The sequence below is a fragment of the Parambassis ranga genome, chromosome 2, assembly GCF_900634625.1.
Source record: "Parambassis ranga chromosome 2, fParRan2.1, whole genome shotgun sequence".
NCBI lineage: Eukaryota > Metazoa > Chordata > Actinopteri > Ambassidae > Parambassis > Parambassis ranga.
This window is the reverse complement of record NC_041023.1, coordinates 43,652,944-43,668,527: the sequence shown is the minus strand read 5'-3', so window position 1 is coordinate 43,668,527 and position 15,584 is coordinate 43,652,944. Positions and strand designations below refer to the sequence as shown.

The 15,584-nt window shown below is 45.2% G+C and overlaps 1 protein-coding gene across 3 annotated transcripts in view; it reads right to left on the bottom strand.

Moving 5' to 3' along the window:
• The window catches only part of LOC114432213 (partitioning defective 3 homolog B-like), a 96,575-nt gene extending 81,423 nt beyond the window's left edge, over positions 1-15,152 (bottom strand). For all 3 annotated transcript variants that reach the window (XM_028400087.1, XM_028400086.1, XM_028400089.1), the window contains exons 1-2: positions 14,708-15,152; positions 6,661-6,762 (exon numbers count right to left, since the gene is read on the bottom strand). In XM_028400087.1, coding sequence (XP_028255888.1) covers positions 6,661-6,762; positions 14,708-14,824 — 219 coding nt within the window. In that variant the 5' untranslated portion in view covers positions 14,825-15,152. The remainder of the gene's footprint in view (positions 1-6,660; positions 6,763-14,707) is intronic.
• Between the last annotated feature and the right edge of the window lie 432 nt (positions 15,153-15,584).

The window sequence follows — 15,584 nt, the reverse complement described above, 5'->3', positions numbered from 1 at the left end:
TGATCCAGCCTCACTTCTCCCAAAAGTCAGAGCCAGAGCCTCATAATCAGCTTTCTTTTCCCCGTGGCCATCGCAAGGCCAGATGCTCCCTCCATCCTCTCCTCCTCCTCCTCCTCCTCCTCCTCCTCGTCTTCCATCCCCCCTCCCTTCCTCCCTCACTTACTCGCTCACTCCTCTCGGGATCTGACAGAGAAATAGAAGCAGTGATTAACTCGGAGCTCCGAGGCTGGCGCCCTCTCACCTGTGGCTCTCTCCTCCCCCCCCTCCTCTATCCATCTGCCTTCCCTCAACACTACTTTCATACAATACGTCACCTCTTTCTAGCGTTCACACTGTAGCTCTCCTCTTTGTGTAGGCAAAGGATCATATAGAAGAATAAAAAACATTTTTCCCAGTACCTAAACAAAGCCACACAGCTCCGATCATTTTCAGCTTGGATTACTTCCTTATAGGATAAACATTCCTGTTTTGAACTGAGCCTGATAATATATATATATATATATATATATATATATATATATATCTACATTAGTGACATTTGCTGTTGCCATGGAGAACCAACATCACTCAGCCTGAAGGTATTTAAGCCGCCTCACCTGCAGTTTCTTCCCCTCTCTTACACCCATCAACACACATGTTCCTGCCTTATTAGATAGTTATTGACTCAACATCTAAGCCTGGAGGGAAAAATGAGATTTGTGCTGCATGATCTGTCTGCACGGCTCTCAGGTACAACACAGATTTATAGTGACTCTATACCTATGTGTGTGTGTGTATGCTGGCGATGCTCAGACTGGAGGACACGCATCTCATTACCTCTAATTAAAAGTCAGTGCAACTACTTAGGAAATGTCATAATTAATCTATTACTAAACTTTGATCATTTCCATCTTCTCTCCTTAGTCATGCCTAATAAATTTAAATGGCATGCAGACATCAATCAATATACGATATTTCATTACACATTTTAAACCATGTATTTCAACGTGTTACCTTATAGTATATTTACAGAGTTGTGAGAGTAACGAATGAAAATAGCGACATGATGCATGTGGTTTGAATTAGGACGACTGCTGACTGGACACTCCTCGTCTCCATATGTCCCTTCTGTGTCGGATGTAGGCGGGCTAATCATTCGAGTGGCCTATTCAGACACATTACCGTCCACAGAGCTCCATTCATTAGGCCAATCAGCAGGATGATGAGTTTGAGAGGCAGAAAAAAATGAGTGATAACAATAACACAATGGACACAGATGTGGGTTCAGCTGTGTAATTGCAGCAGGAATCATTAAATATTTAACCTAAATGAGTTGGATTCAGTATTTGTAGTAGTGGGCTGCTGTGGAAGTACACACTGCGACACACTTCACGTCCGTGTCTGTGACTTTCGGCTGATTTGAGTTATTAGCAGTTGGGAGGGAGCAGAGACTCACTGAGCAGAGGGAAAACACACACGTACACACACTCACAGGTCACACACCAGTCTGGGGCGATGCCATAGAAAAACAGATGGCGTGAGGCGGGTAAGGTCAGAGACTAGATGTTGCTGTAAACAAGTTGATCTATAATAGATCATTAGCTGGATGTGATTAGCTGCTCTGCAGACTGCTGTGAAGATAATACTGACAGCAAACACGACGTGGATCAACGTATCTGCTTGGGTTAAATTTTTAGTCCTAACGCCGCCCCTTTCAGGTTCCTCCTGCCACATCACAGCAGGAGCAGGAAGGTCAGGTTACACTCTGACCGTCTCGCTCCATTACGAGCTAATGGATGGTGTGATGGTGACATGGAGGCCGACATTGTATGTCAGCAGAGGCGGCGGCGGCGGCGGCGGCGAACAGAATCTGAGGGTGTGATGACCTGGCGTATTCTCACATAAGAAAACGGGCCTTATCCTATCTGAATCCACAGTCTTTTTGCTTCAGTGAACTGACAAATCACTTTGGAGAGGTGCCATCATTCAAAGTCAAAAGGTAGAGCGATGGATCATCCGAAGAAATTAATTCCAACGTTGCAACTTTATGAGAAAAATCAACACGCGTGCAAGTTAAATGAAAAGCAGACGGGCACAGCAAAGAACGATTTCTCTTTAAGCCTTCATCGAGTCCCCCTCACCGTAATTACAATCAAACCAGGTCTGTGTGTGTGTGTGTGTGTGAGGCAGAGAGTGTGTATAGGGGGTATTGTTAATTGAATATAATCAAATGAAGAGCTGTTGTGTTGCTCAGACGGGGGCTGAATCAAGGTCGAGGCTGACGAGATATGATCAAATCAGCTCAAGTGACCGATTCCCGGTCTAAACTCTGGTCTGGTCGGGTCTGCAGGCACAGAGATAATTCATCTTTATTCAATATACTCTATGTTTCCTGGAAATATTAATAAAGTTCACAAGCCTGAAAGTTAGAGAAAGGCATCTTCCTCTTTTCGTAAAGGGAAGAGGCGAGGATCAAATTAATTAAGCGGACAAAAGAAGGAACTTAACGACAGGTGATTCCTGTCTAATTAATATTCAAATGAGAGACAGACTTGGTGGTGAAAGCACTCAGAATGTGGAGAGGGTATAGATTGATGATTACACATGTGACATTTTCTAATCAGTGCACTTGAACCTCATGCTCCCGTTCATCACTGGCCATTCAGATGTGGTGCGAAGTTATGTGACTATTCAGACGCCAATCTAAAAGAGGGCTCGCCGTGGCGGTGAATGGAGGTTGAGCGGAGGTGAGGGAGCGAGATGTCACAGAGCGTCGAAGGCTAATCAGCACGTCTGCACCTCGCAATCACGTCCCATTCACTGAAAACTTTTTTTCTTCTCTGCCGGGTTAGCGCGTTTTAAGTAATGCCTTATTGTCGCCTGTCACAGGGGCCGACATCTGACATGTAATAAATGACTTCAGGCAAATCTCCCGACATCATTTATGAGAGAGCTGCTGGAAATAAAACCTACAGCAGCAGTATTATTTCATCTCCCTGTGAGCTTGGAGATCTGAAGATTAGACTTTATTACAATCCTGCAATGTATGTTCACATTTAGCCTTTAGCTGATTTTAACTTGCTTGTTTGAACACGCCTGTTGATTGCGCCTTCTCACAGTCTCACACATTTGGGTCAGTAACATGAGAATGATCTGCTTCCTTTCCTTTTCTTTTTATTTGCGAGTTAGAACCACTTACTGTTGCTCAGAAGAAGAGCCTAGCTTGCATAAATGACACATTTGTATTCTCTGCAGTCAAAAGGAATGCATAATGTTGTGTTGTGAAAGCATGCTCATGCATACCTGGCAAGCCTTCCTCACACCGCTGTCTGCACAGGGAGGAAAGGTGAATGAATAAGCTATAGCTAACTTAGCTGCTATTGTAAATATACGAGCTGCAATGCACCATAAAGTTACGAGTTACACAACGCAGTCCACATTTTGTTACATGGACATTTTGGCCCCGTTCACACTGGAGAAAGTCATTCCAGCTAGAGTAGGATTGAGCCCAGACAGCCTTTAAGCTGGATGCGTTCAGACCTATTTTCAAATCTGGCTAGCACACACTTGTGTCCGCACTCAATCCGGATTCATCCAGCGTGTTTTCTGTCCTCCAAACCACTAGGTGGTGCCTCATAATACACAGAGTCCATTCAGGACCGCGTGTGTGCATGCGTCATGCGGTTTTTTGTCCCGTGTCGCGCCCCGTGAACCAGAAGTAGCACATCGCTAACCGAAAGTAGCATGTCGCTAACAGGAAGTAGCATGTCGCTAGCCGGATTCGCTCGCCACATTTGCGTTCACATCTGAGCCACATTTGAGCCAATCCGGCTAAATCCACCTCTCGTGGGTGGATCTAGCCGGATTGAAATCAAACTGGATACAGCCGGATTCGAGGTGTTCACACTCGGAAAAAAAACACATCTGGATTGATCTGGATGCGGCCGAATCCTGCTTAAGCCACATTTTTTTTCCCCAGTGTGAACGGGGTATAAGTCTTCAGAGCATTTCAGTCGTTTTGAGGCATGGCGCCCGCTTCTGTGACATGCAGACTGCAGAAAAGGATGATGGGAAATGGCCTTGTAATCAAACAGTTGACATTTCAGGGAGAGATCAGCCGGGATGTGCAGCCTTACATTCATATTCCAGCAGCCAGAGACTGGAGGCTTTTTCGGACACCTTGTAAGCGCAGTGATTAAAAAGAGCTAATTAAAGAGAGATGGAGGAAATCATTTCAGTGTGTTTTTTTTTTTATTAAATTTCCCATGAAATTAGATTCCTCATTTGCCTGCATGTGCAGGAAGGTTTTTTGTGGGTTTTTTTTTTTTCCTCCCTTGTTGAAAACAAGGTCTGTGTGGATTAATGTGTATGGGTGTGCATAGAATGAGGAGTGACAGTCCACTTATGAGGAGACGTTATGCTCCCTGAGTTTAATTCCCATTTTGGAAGGAGATCGGTGACAAGAGAGGACGCTCGCACATGTTGAACATTCAGATTCCAGCTGCATGCGGGTGAACCGAGAGGAATGATGGGAGGCGCCTTTCTAAATGAGGCAGCATCTGTACGGAGTTTCATTTGTGTCACACACACACACACACACAGCGGAAGTCATGTATCGGCTACATATACAAGAGTTTGTCTGATAATGGTATGTTGTCACCGTGTACCAAGCAGACGTACGGGAGTAATGGCTGCAACTAATGCAGGACCCCGAATCATCATGTGAATAGAAGCGAATGACAGCTCAGGTAGCGGTAAAATGGGCAAATGTGCCGCAGCACAATAAAGCACTACACCTGCTTAAGAGGGAGTGAAAAGAAAGGGAAACAAAGAGGAAACCGACATGTCCACCTCTCCTCACCATTAGAGTAGTGGTGTATCTGACAGGTCAATAGCTCTAACTGTCATCTAAGAGCTGCAGGGCACGCACAACACACCCAGAGTAAAGGGTCAAGGAAGAGGAGAGGTATAATTGACTGAACCGTGACCTGCAGTGCTTCCTTCCTCCTGCCTGTGTGTGTGTGTGTGTGTGTGTGTGTGCTGTACGTGGTCACACCTAAGCCAACACCCCATGGCCTTCTCCACATTCATCTGATTGATTTTAATATTCATGAGGAGGCTGGTGGCCGGTGTCTCCACACGGGGGGCTAATGAACACAGTGTGTGTGTGTGCGTGTTGGTGTGTGTGTGTGCATGCGTGCACGCAGGGGGGGGGGGGGCAGAACTGTAATCAAATCACAGCCACCCCCTCATCTCCGCCCTCATCAACCACCAGTGGCGCTCCCTGCGTACGCACTAATGCTAACATGCTACACTACACGTTTGCCTGAGGTTTTTCGGCACAGACGGCCGGGGGGGGGGGGGGGGGGCTGGCCCAGATAAAGAGGTCTGGACTCGCGGCTAAGCTAACCACTAAGCGTACAAATAGCCAACCATTATCTCTCATTAGCATCCGCGGCTAACACAGGGAACCACGCTGTGCGGTTGAGGGCCCTCACAATAGGACCACTCCTGTATGATTGATGGTGAAACAGCGTCGGCCGCAATAACGAAAAACAAAAAAAGAAAAGCACTAAAGATAGAAATCAGCCGGCTGTGGCGAGGTAATAAAAATGTAGACAAACAAAAGGAAGTCAGACTAATCAAGAATGCCAGGCACAGCTCATTAATCTATGAGAGCCGACACTGTTTGGAGGCCTGGAGATAAGTCGGATGACTGGCATGTAGTGAAGATCACGCACGCTCATCCTATTCCGTCTGCTATCTTTTCATCAGTGGCAAAAACAAAAGGATAAAATGAGAAGTGAGATGGAAGAGGGGAGGGTGTTTAGAGAATTCGGGGTGGGGGGGGGGGGGGGGGGAGCTGAGTACAGAAACAAAGGGTAAATAGGACAGTTCTTGCACAGCGCAGGTTCTAGTGAAGCTCAGCCGAGCCTGTAATTACAGAAAAAGAGAGCTGCTGCTGTCGGGTTAACGTGCTGGTGAAGGAATTTCATCACTCGGAGTTTAGGTTTTAGGAAAATGACTCATTAAAAAATACCAGTCGTCGTACTTGTGCACAAATAAGATGCAGATCCTGTGATTACGATTACATCACCCCAGAAAACCAAGCCTCTGTTCTCCCCCCTTCCGCTGAAGAATCCCACTGAGTTTACACATCTATTATTAAGGTCTGTCCCCCTTTTTCTCAGAGAGTATTTTTGCCAAACTTGCAGTTGCACACACTAATGTTCAAGCTGCTTAAAATGCAGATTGATGCTGTGTTGTACGGGGTCGGCGTTAATACTCCATTTCCGTTTCATTTGGCCGTCTTGCTGACTAAGTGTTGGTAATTCATCTTTCGTCTGGACTTGGGGCTTATGAATATGGATTTTGGGCGGTGTATTAGCACATCTTAGGAATGCATAATGGAGAATTAGCAAGGAAATGGGCCCACTGTCTGTGTGTCTGTGCATGTGTGTGTGTGAAACTCTCAAAGGACGGGTCAGTAGTGTCTCATTTACACTGCTTTTGGCTGACAAGCTAACCAGCGCTTGGATTTTACACACACCATGTTTTCTGTCATCCTGCCAGGCTGGAGACTTTAGCACAGAGTCCAAAGAAATCCTCTTAAGCACGAATAGAAAGACCAGAACAACAGACTCGGGGGACCAGGTGGAATCTGCTGTCTGGCAGCCTCACCTTGTCTCTGTCCTCCACCAGATCACTCAGCAGGTCGTCTATGTCCAGGATGCCCCCTTCAGTGTACTCCAAGTGGTGGATCCTCACTGCGCTCTCCCCGTGCTGCAAACAGACACACATCATACAATAAATATCAACTGTACAGACATGCACATGACCTACATCACACTTGATTCATTAAAGTTTGTACAGAGGAATGTGGCATGGTGAGGGTGGGGGACAGGAAGCAGTGGGCACATTCCACACCGGTTTTACTGTCACTGTGAGGAGGTCAAAGTGAACACACCCCGCCGCCACACTGACAACGACAACAAGCCACAATCAGGAATCTGTGCATGATAAAAATCAACAGAGAAGTACACGAACAATGGCATCTTCCCCTTTTTGTTGCATGGCGCAGACACACACACACACACACAGAGAGAGTCTGTTGTGGACTGCTTAGCATAAGTCTGATGATAAATACTGAACTTGGTGATGGATTGAACAAATATTTGTTTTCCACATTTTCTATTAGAAGCAATTCATAGACTAAGAAAAGCAATCTATGACAAGCCTTATCGTCCCTAACAATGTGCACAATAGAAAATAGCCCATTAGGGAACTGCCCATACCAATAAGCAATCTGTCCCCAGCAACACACGACGACATTACCAGCTAAATTACCGGCTATAGGCTATAAGCCTTGGGAGGCTGGAATGACTTTGGCTGGAACCCAGTGAGCGGCTCCTGCTGTATCACTGAGCTCCGTTGTGAATGAGCTCCTTCTTGCTCGGCTGCATCCGAATGTGAATTATGGGGGCACACACTAAAAAAAAAAAAAAAGGGTGTCTGCCTTTCACGATGAGCCAAGTCCATTCTCTTCAAGACAAATGGTCGGGAGAGCCGTGGATTTCAATCGCAGGAATAAAGCCAGACCCTCCCTTTCTTCGCAAGTGCCAAAACTACCAGTGCCAGATTGAAATCTGCAAACTCCGAACACGGCGGTGCAGTTTTTTACACAATGTGTCTGTGTGATGATTCAGAGCATCTTGTCAAAAAAAATTGAAAAATGTTCTTGGAGACAAACAGAAGGAAAATTTTACCTTTTTTTTTTAATGTTGCTAAAACAAAAACCTGAAGTACAGCTACCTCACATGCAACACAGGAGAGTTAATAATCAACGACTCCATCATGTTCCCTTTTTAACACAGAGGTAGTATACATGTTTTACTGCCTAAATTCTGCATTGGCCTATAAAGCAGAGCATTGTTTTTATTGTGTATTCATATTCATTAGTGCAACAAACAGCCATCGGTCTGGGACATCATGCACTAAAGAAAGCCCAAACACCATGTGTTTCCTTTTAAAACAGGGCAGCACATGTGGGATGGAGACACTAACATGGGTGTAGCTCTAGAAAAGACACTAACACAAAGCATTCAGAAAAGCCGGTCCAACCTGTACGGCTGCCGGCATTCTTCTACCTCTCATTGTTTACGTGTGGGGCCGCTGTGTGTGTGTGTGAAGGACGTAACTGGCTGTTTTTAGTATGACATCACATCAGCAGCATTAACACACCGCCCTTTAATGAAATAAGAGGTGTGATTTTTCAGGAGCTACTTCACATCACTGGATTAGAATGTCCTGGTGTTAATTAGCATCACCTCCAGATAAGCTGAGTTTAAGCCCACCTGGCACATGAGGCTCTGAGAGGCACACGTCCCTCTCGCTCTAGTGATGAAAAAAGGGATGAATGCATGGACACTTCAGAGGAAAAGTAATCTGCACAGAGGCAAGAGGTCAACAAATAAAAAGTTCTTCTGAAGTCCCTCATTCTCAATCCCTGGTAATTCCCCTCTCTCTCTCTCTCTCTTCCCATGAAATAAATAACAAAAGGAGCTGGGACTGAGTCAGTCAACAGCAGAGGAGAATTACCGTGACAGTTAGAAGAGTAAATTCCCTGCAAATTACACCATTAAGTCCCCCATCGTTTAAAGTGATATCACTCCTTCTCCTTCCCCCCACTCTGGTGAGCAAACACGGCACCACTCGAGAGCGGTGAAGCGCCGGGGCCCGATTAGTGAAGCTAAATTCAGCGAGGCTGCAGCAGTGGTGGCGGTGATGCTGGAGGGGAGGTGGAGGGGGGGTGCTGTTTCACACTTTGATCCTTGGAAGAATGTGTAATTACAAAGCTGCAGGACCACGGTGTGGATTTAACTGTGACATCAGAATTTCTTTAATGAACATGTCCATGTGGGGCCGTCGGTGTGAGCGAGGGGTGGGGGGGGTAGAACATGGACATGAAGACGTCTGAGGGGAGAGGACAAGCCTGAAGTAGAGATGACTTAGCAAACACTGTTACTCAACGGTAATCAGAGGCCTAATTAATTTGGAAAAATGAACAATTTTACCCTCAATAAATACAAGTAAAAGGTTACACTAGGGCTTCTGGCAAATATTGCGATTTCGATTTCATCCACGATTTTTCTCAAATCAAGTTTCAAATCACGATCACGATTTTATCACGATTTGTTTTTACATTGACGCTAATTTGCATGTTTCTGTGTAAATGACTTTACTCTGTCACTTCTCCAAAACTGTCAGTAGATCTAAAAGTAAACTCTGATAACGTGCACTCAGTATTAGTTTTCAATAAACATTAACATAAAAAGAAGACTAATGTAATTCTGTAACGTATTAGTCATTTAAACAGACTGAAGTAACTTCTAAAGTTCAATGTGATTTAGAACAAGTGATCAAACTTTAATGGGAATCATATCTAAGGAAAAACGGAGCTGCTGCTGTCACCTCTGTCCACCGTTTACTAGAGTCCTCATATGGAGCCTCTTCATCAAATGCCTGCGTTATTGTTTTGGTGACGTCATTAGCTGTTGCCTCTGTCTGCATCTGATGTACACACACACACACACACACACACACACACACACACACACAGACTTAGAAGACGCACTGCTGCTGCCGGCAAAAACAGTACTGAACATAAAGGTGGAGTTCGTTTTAGGGTCCAGTTCCTCCGTTTTCTTTTCATTTTCAGCCGTAGAATTTGACAAAACAAAACCTGATTCAGTTAGGAGCAAGCGGCAACCTTCGGGGCTCAAAGTTGAAGCCCATGCAGAAGTGTCAAAACTTGTAATTCATGCCGCAACAGCTGGGGGTTGGCTCCAAAAGCGAGTAATTTCCCATAGACTCCCATGTTAAAATGGCCGACTTCACAGCAGAAAAAAACATGTTTACAGCCTGGTACAAAAAAACACTCTGGTCTCAGATGATAGGTTCTCTTCTAGTGTCAATTGTAGGGGGGGTGAATTTTTTTTACAACTCACTCGTTTCAATGGTATTCTGACTTAAAATTACGCATAATTATGGGCGTTGCCGCTTGAGTGACAGACAGTTGACGTATCACAACGTGAGTTTCCTTCTTCCACGATCGCCCACCCCCCTAAACCCCGCTCGTGCTCCCCCTTTTTGTCCATATTTGGAGTTTTGGCAGACGTGACGCTGCCAACATGGCGGCGGTCATCAACGTCCTGGAACCTCCCACCGAGCCTCAGAACGGCTCTTCAGAAACAAACAGGTGACGTCACGGAAGCTCTGTCCATAGTTTTTACTGTCAATGGTTAGGAGCAGTGCAAAAAACCTTGGCTTTGACGATCTCAAAATCGCGTTGTCTGAGATCGCAATTTTCGGTCTAAAACGATAGATCGTTCAGCCCTAGGTTACACTAAGGACAAATAATGCCTTTCACACAGAGATAGATCCTCCCTACTGATTTTATAGACAGTTGTGTCACATGGACACTGAGCATTTCAGGCAGTGACTGTCTCATAAAGAAGGGTAAATATTTTCAACCACTGATCGGCCTCATTTGCCTGCTCTCTCCTCTCCATGCACAAACACTGGATCAAAACATAATCATGCACCGGAGCGAGGAATGTTGCTGGAATTTCCTGGCCAAGAAAACGGCTGCCAGAACTCCTGATTAGACTCAATGTGGAGTTCACGGGTCAAGAGCTAGCCAAGCCAGTGAGGATACTCTGCACCTAATGCTTCTTTACAAAAAAAGTATTAAACCAGATTTTGATGCTAATATACTTTCAATGTGGGGGAAGTACATTTTTTTTCCTATAGAAGCAGCAGATTAGAACACACTGATACCAGACGAGATCTGCTTTACTGTCTCTGTTAATAATCTGCTTTTCTGAGTGTCATGACAGACCCACACATGAACCTGTACCTGGAGACATGTGAGAAACCTTTCTAACAAAAAAAATGCATTTTGCATAGCTGAGCTCTGACGCACATACCAAACCCACGCCGGACACCTCCTCTCCTCTCTGCATGTGAAGGAGGGCAAAGTGCTCTGGGCTTGTTTAGTGAGCTGTCAGGTAGAGTATAGAGGCTGTAATCTGAACTGAACCAGCACAGGCAGACCATGAGACAGACAGAGACAGCTACAGTGCCTGGACGCTTCCCCCTGAGAACTCACATCAGTCAAGAGTCCACACGCTGGTCCCCGAGGCTACAAGGCCAAGCCAATACAGTGATCAAGAAAAACAGAGGCCTGCAACTGTGGACTGTTTAACGCCATCACAGATTACCGAACAACTTTGAGTTACCAGGCAAAAAATGTTGATTCTGGTGAGAAAAAGTGTCAAATAAATTATTTTTACGGTGGCCCTGAAGGTCAAAACACAACATTTCAGATTACGGAAAGGGTAGGGACAACACCTCCTGATTGGACAGAACCTGTGCTAAAATATGAGCTGATGTGATTGGTTGTTTTTTGCTGCCGGTCATGTGTTGTTGCCAAATCTCTGCGTGTCTTGTGGAAAGACGTTGGTTCTGAGCAAGCGGCAGCCTTCGGGTTCAGACTTGAAGCCCATGCGGAAGTGTCAAAACGTGTAATTCACGCCGCAGCCACTGGGGGCTGGCTCCAGAAGCGAGTCATTTCCCATATACCCCGTTCACACTGGGGAAAAAAATCTGGCTAAAGCAGGATTCGGGCCTATCCAGATGTGTTTTTTTTCTGTGTGAACACCTCGAATCCGGCAGTATCCAGTTTGATTTCAAGTTTGATTGGCTCAAATGTGGCTCAAGTGTGAACGCAAATGTGGCTAGTGAATCCGGCTAGCGACATGCTACTTCCGGTTCACGGGACGCGACACAAAAAACTGCACGACGCTTGCGCACACGCGGTCCTACTGCGGCCTGAACAGACTCTGTATATTACGAGGCGCCACCTAGTGGTTTGGAGGACAGCAAACACGCTTGCAGCCTGGTACAAAAAAACATTCTGGTCTCAAATGATAAGTTCTCTTCTAGTGTCAATTGTACGGGGGGGTGGATGTTTTTACACTCATTCTAATTATATTCAGACTTAAAATTACACATAATTATGGGTGTTGTAACGGTTGCCTTATGACAGCGCGAGTTTCCTGCTTACACGATCGCCCCCCGCCCCCCTAAACTCCGCTTGTGCTCCCCTCTCTTTGTCCATATTTGGAGTTTTGACGGACGTGGCGCTGCCAACATGGCGGCGGTCAGAGCGTCTCGGAACCTCCCACTGAGCCTCAAAACGGCTCTACAGAAACAAACAGGTGACGTCACGGAAGCTCTGTCCATAGTTTTTACTGTCAATGGTTCTGAGAGACATGTTAATGTCTTTCATGGTTGAAAGCATGTCAATATATGTATGTCCTCTTTCATAATATTCCTGTATTAATGCCATCTCCTCCTCCATTTTTTCCAACGCACTTTAAAAGACGTTAGATTTTGAAAACACAAATCAAGCTGTGTTGTTTTTGGAGCAATTATCCAGATGACAGATGGAAGTAAACACCCCAAGGTGCAAATCTTTGCACAACTTCCTCAAACTTTCTCCATCTGATGTGATTAAAGACTATTCCACATATTATCCCTTTTTTTTCAAATTACAGTTGCAGAAAGCCTTTGTCTGAAATCCCATTAAAATAAACTGCTAATTAGGAAGGTCTACATGCCATTAATGAGATGCACCAAGAGTTCATCCTGCACATGGCCACAAACACACACCCTCAGTGATTACACCCAGGTTTTTGACACTGTCCCTGCTGTCAGCGATGAGGCCGAGCCAGTGGAGAAATGTGTGGTTAATGTGGGCGCTAAGTGGATTCTGCTGGCAGGAGCAGACGGCTCAGCCTGGTCAGATAAACTCGGCCCCTCTCTGGCAGCTACAGAGCCGGACTGTCCTCATCATGATCTGCTTCTGTGAGGTGAAAGCATGCAAGCTGCAGAGTCAGCGTCTAGCTACGGTTCCTAATTAACATGCCAATCAAGGCCTGGGTGCTTTCTAATCACACACTCACATTTAGCCCACTGGAGCCTATGCAGCACGGCCTGTACCCAGCAGGGACCACTGGGTAGGGCGGCTGTCAAGTGAAGCAGAGACGAGACAGCTCAGGGGACACCGAGTAAGATGAGCTCCTCTGTGCATGTGTGCACCTTCACTGAGGGGAAGCAATCCATCCAGCCATCCAGCCACCCTTCCATCCCTGCAGGCAGCCTCTCGCCTCGCCCAGGGAGGAGTGTGTGTGTGTGTGGGCAGGCTGAAGGGGGACCAGCCAACCGATAAGACCGAGGCCCGTCACCAATCCTAATCCCCAATCACTCACAGGACAAAGCTTCCTGTCCACCGCGCACATCCCCGCATTGAGAGACATCAAACAGTAAACTTCCACCTGCCCACTGAGATACCAGGGCTTAAACAGGGAGCCATTGTACAGGTAGACAGACAAGGCTGCAGCCAAACAAACACAAGCACGCTATCACACCGGAACAGCCCGAGCGTGAGCCACTGATTAATAAAAAGGTCACTTCGGCAGAATGATTAATGTTCATAAGATGACAGCGTCAGGGAGGACAAAGATGGAGGTTTGTATCTGTGTGTGCATAAAGTACATATTAGCACATCATCAATGAGTTTGTTACAAGTTAAAGACTTTTATCAGTCTGAATCCAACACTTTATATCCAGATGTGGCTGCAATCTAACACTGTATATCCAGATGTGGAAGGAATCTAACACTGTATATCCAGATGTGGCTGCAATCTAACACTGTATATCCAGATGTGGATGCAATCTAACACTGTATATCCAGATGTGGCTGCAATCTAACACTGTATATCCAGATGTGGCAGGAATCTAACACTGTATATCCAGATGTGGCAGGAATCTAACACTGTATATCCAGATGCGGCTAGAATCTAACACTGTATATCCAGATGTGGCAGGAATCTAACACTGTATATCCAGATGTGGCTGCAATCTAACACTGTATATCCAGATGTGGCAGGAATCTAACACTGTATATCCAGATGTGGCAGGAATCTAACACTGTATATCCAGATGCGGCTAGAATCTAACACTGTATATCCAGATGTGGATGGAATCTAACACTGTATATCCAGATGTGGATGGAATCTAACACTGTATATCCAGATGTGAAAGGAATCTAACACTGTATATCCAGATTTGGCTGGAATCTAACACTGTATATCCAGATGTGAAAGGAATCTAACACTGTATATCCAGATGTGGCAGGAATCTAACACTGTATATCCAGATGTGAAAGGAATCTAACACTGTATATCCAGATTTGGCTGGAATCTAACACTGTATATCCAGATGTGGCTGGAATCTAACACTGTATATCCAGATGTGGCTGCAATCTAACACTGTATATCCAGATGTGGCAGGAATCTAACACTGTATATCCAGATGTGGCTGCAATCTAACACTGTATGTCCAGATGAGGATGGAATCTAACACTGTATGTCCAGATGAGGATGGAATCTAACACTGTATGTCCAGATGCTGTAATGCTGTAACCGCAGTGCATTGTGGTCTTATTCATTCTGTTACACTCGTTATTGCCACTAAATCGATCACGTGACCCGCACCTCAGCCAGGTCGGCGCTTACATAACAGAGCTGGAATTGAAAGAATGAAAGTTTTGTGCCGCTGCGTGTGGAAACAAGCTGAACACAGTGTTACACCGCGTGTTTACCTTCTCCAGGATCCTGTGGTACCTCCGCGACGCCTGCTCGATTAAATCCCGGACTGTCCATCCAGCTTTACAGGGAACCACCACGGCGGTGTCCCCGAAAGTCACCGTCACTTTCATGCTAAGAATCAACGATTTAATGACAGATAAGTGCTTTAAAAAAAAAACAAACAAAAAAAAACCTCGCTCGACCCTCGCAGCCTTCTTCCTGTGTGAAGACTGTTGCACCTGTGCGTCGAAACTGGAGCAGCAGGTGTTTCAGGTCCGACTGTAATTACGTTGTTTAAGTTGAAGTCACGGAGCTAAAGCAGCAGCTATAAGCTTTAAAAAAAAAGAGTCACTCTGTTTTTTAAATAATATAATTAATTAAAAGTTTGAAATAAGCTCTTATCCAGAGAGAGAGAAGAAAGAAGTTACGGAGTTTCTGTCACGCCCAACCAAAACAAACTCTGACAGGAACCCGGAAGAAATCACTGCGACACCGGCACTCCAGGAACACACACTCCCACCCACACACACACACACACACACACACACACTGCACAACACACACACACACACGTTTCTGTGTTATTTTAATTCTTCATTCTTTAAATTCATTTTATTTATTTTTATTTTTTATTTATTTTGTTATTTTATTGCTTTTATAATTAAGGCAGAGATTTATTTTGTCGGCTTATTTTACTGTATAAAAAGTCATACGTGTGTCTCTGGTTGACTAAATAAAATACAATATTTTTATGCTCTGAGATCATCAGCAGTGTATATTTCAGGATGATTACACAGTGATTATTCTGTATATCCACAGGTGTCTGTCACACATCTCTTCCCTGATGGCCACATTCTCTATTATATATTATCTGATATTATTACCTGCATT